This window comes from Cibotium barometz, chromosome 51 (genome assembly GCF_041138505.1).
Source record: "Cibotium barometz isolate CiBa-2024 chromosome 51, ASM4113850v1, whole genome shotgun sequence".
Classification (NCBI taxonomy): Eukaryota; Viridiplantae; Streptophyta; class Polypodiopsida; order Cyatheales; family Cibotiaceae; genus Cibotium; species Cibotium barometz.
The window spans coordinates 1,275,872-1,277,856 of record NC_141096.1 but is presented as its reverse complement, the minus strand read 5'-3'; the positions used below and the strand labels follow the sequence as shown (position 1 = coordinate 1,277,856).

The 1,985-nt window shown below is 47.8% G+C and overlaps 1 protein-coding gene across 1 annotated transcript; it reads left to right on the top strand.

Annotated features, from left to right (window-relative positions):
• Positions 1–418: 418 nt before the first annotated feature.
• Positions 419–1,603, top strand: LOC147609197 (uncharacterized). The gene has a single exon (XM_086787719.1). The coding sequence runs from the start codon at positions 757–759 to the stop codon at positions 1,288–1,290; it is 534 nt and encodes a 177-aa protein (XP_086643845.1). The 5' UTR covers positions 419–756; the 3' UTR covers positions 1,291–1,603.
• The last annotated feature ends 382 nt before the right edge of the window (positions 1,604–1,985 follow it).

The following is a 1,985-nucleotide window of genomic DNA, read 5'->3' as shown; positions in this document are numbered from 1 at the left end:
GTTGCATGTTACCGAATGCATGGCACGATCTGTGAGGTTGAGGAAGATTGCAAACCGTAGGAGGGGTCATGAACACAGACAAGCGTGGGCATATCCACGGCCTCAAGGCTTTGTAAAATGCTATCTCCTAAGTGCTTATAGTGCTACCATGTTCAAGCGGCGTCTTAGGGTTAGCAAAGAAACCTTTCATTACCTTTGTGGGAGTCTAGCACCATTCATGCAAAAGAAAACCACAAACTTCCGTGTGCCTGTGTCTATTCAAGATAGGGTAGCCATTGCTCTAAGCAGACTTGCTCTACAGGAGATGGACTATTGGGCCTTGGTGACACCTATGGTTGCGCTAAGAGCACATGTTGTGAAATAATCCTTGCATTTTCCAAGGCAATTGTGAAATCGGGTCTCCGAAATATGTACATAAGATGGCCTTCAAGATCTCGGCTTGCAACTTTAGCACGAGAGTTTGAGGCACTTAGGGGAATTCCCTACGTCGTTGGTGCGATAGATGGTTCTCACATCCCCATCATTGCACCCCGAGACAACCATGTTGACTACTTCAATCGGAAAGGGTTCCACTCTATTTTGCTACAACTAACAGTAGCCGCCAATTGCTCAGTATGGAATTATGATGTCGGTTGGGCCGGATCAGCGCATGACTCCTTGAACTTCTCCAGAAGTGATATAGGGCAAGCATGTGCAAGGGGCGAGCTGGGTAACTATTGTTTGGTTGGCGACTGTGCTTACCCCGCACGGCCATACATGTTAGTGCCTTTCAAAGGATGCAAGGAAGGGTTGACACGTCTAAAGTACCATTGGAATTTCATTCAATCGAGCACAAGGATGCCAGTTGAGAGAGCGTTTGGTATGCTCAAGGCAAGGTTTCGCATCTTGCTAAAAAGATGTGACATGAATCTACGTCATGTCCCAGATCTTGTTGCGGCTTGTCTTGTGCTACACAACATTTGTATCCAACATGGAGAGTCTTTTGATATGGAGTGGGTACGTGAGGCGGAAGCAGAATTGTCAGCATGCTCTGGACGTGTAGAAGAGGATCGAAGAGCAATAGCTACCTCCATGAGGGAGCTTCAAGCAATACGTGAAGTTGACATAGAGGATGCAATGGAGCGCGCTCAAGGAGGCAATGAAGGGGGTGCGAGTGACCTTGGAGTTGGCTCGGAGCGGCGAGATAGTCTTGCCCGAACAATGTATAGAGAGCAAGCAAGGATGAATGTCCTACAAGTTTTTGGAAGGGCGGCTTTAGAGGAGCTGGACTCACCTACCAACTCCGATTAAGCCTTTGTAATACAAGTCTTTTGTCTGGCTTATTGTGGTTTGTAGTGTGGCTTCTTTATTTTATGTAGTTACACTATGCTTTGTGGACATAATATAGCTTTGTTCTATGGTTTTTGGTATGGTGTTTACTCTTTCTTCCGCCGCCCCCCAGTGTTCACAGTGGGCGGCGGAAGAAGTCAGGCTCCCTTTTACTTCCCCCTCCCTATGTGAACACTTGGACGGCGGAAGTGTGCATTTTGTAAGAGTTCCACCTGGAAAAGTGTGTTTGAGAGTATGTTTTCCGCCGCTCCAATGTGAACCCGCCCTTAGGGATGCAAAGACATAGGCATGGCTGGCGGGTTGGCACCTGGAGGTCACAGGACTTGCTTTCCCTCTTTACATGTTTCTTTTTTTTTAGCCCTCCTTGGGCCCTCATCATCACCTGTAACTCCCTCTGACAAACTCCGTGCCAACTCATTTAGAGAGAGAGAGAGAGAGAGAGAGACGTTTGGCTTCTCTGACTTCTTTGGCTTCTCTGACCTCGTTACATTCTCGCTTCCCGTTTGAAGAATTGGGTATGTTTTGTTGCAGAGAGAGCAAGTTGAGCTCTCTCTCTCTCTCTCTCTCTCTCTCTTACTCGCTCACAAAATGACGCGCCATGTGCGAGCATTCGGCTCGCCAAGTGGAGAGTCGAGAGACGGATGGTGTTCACGACA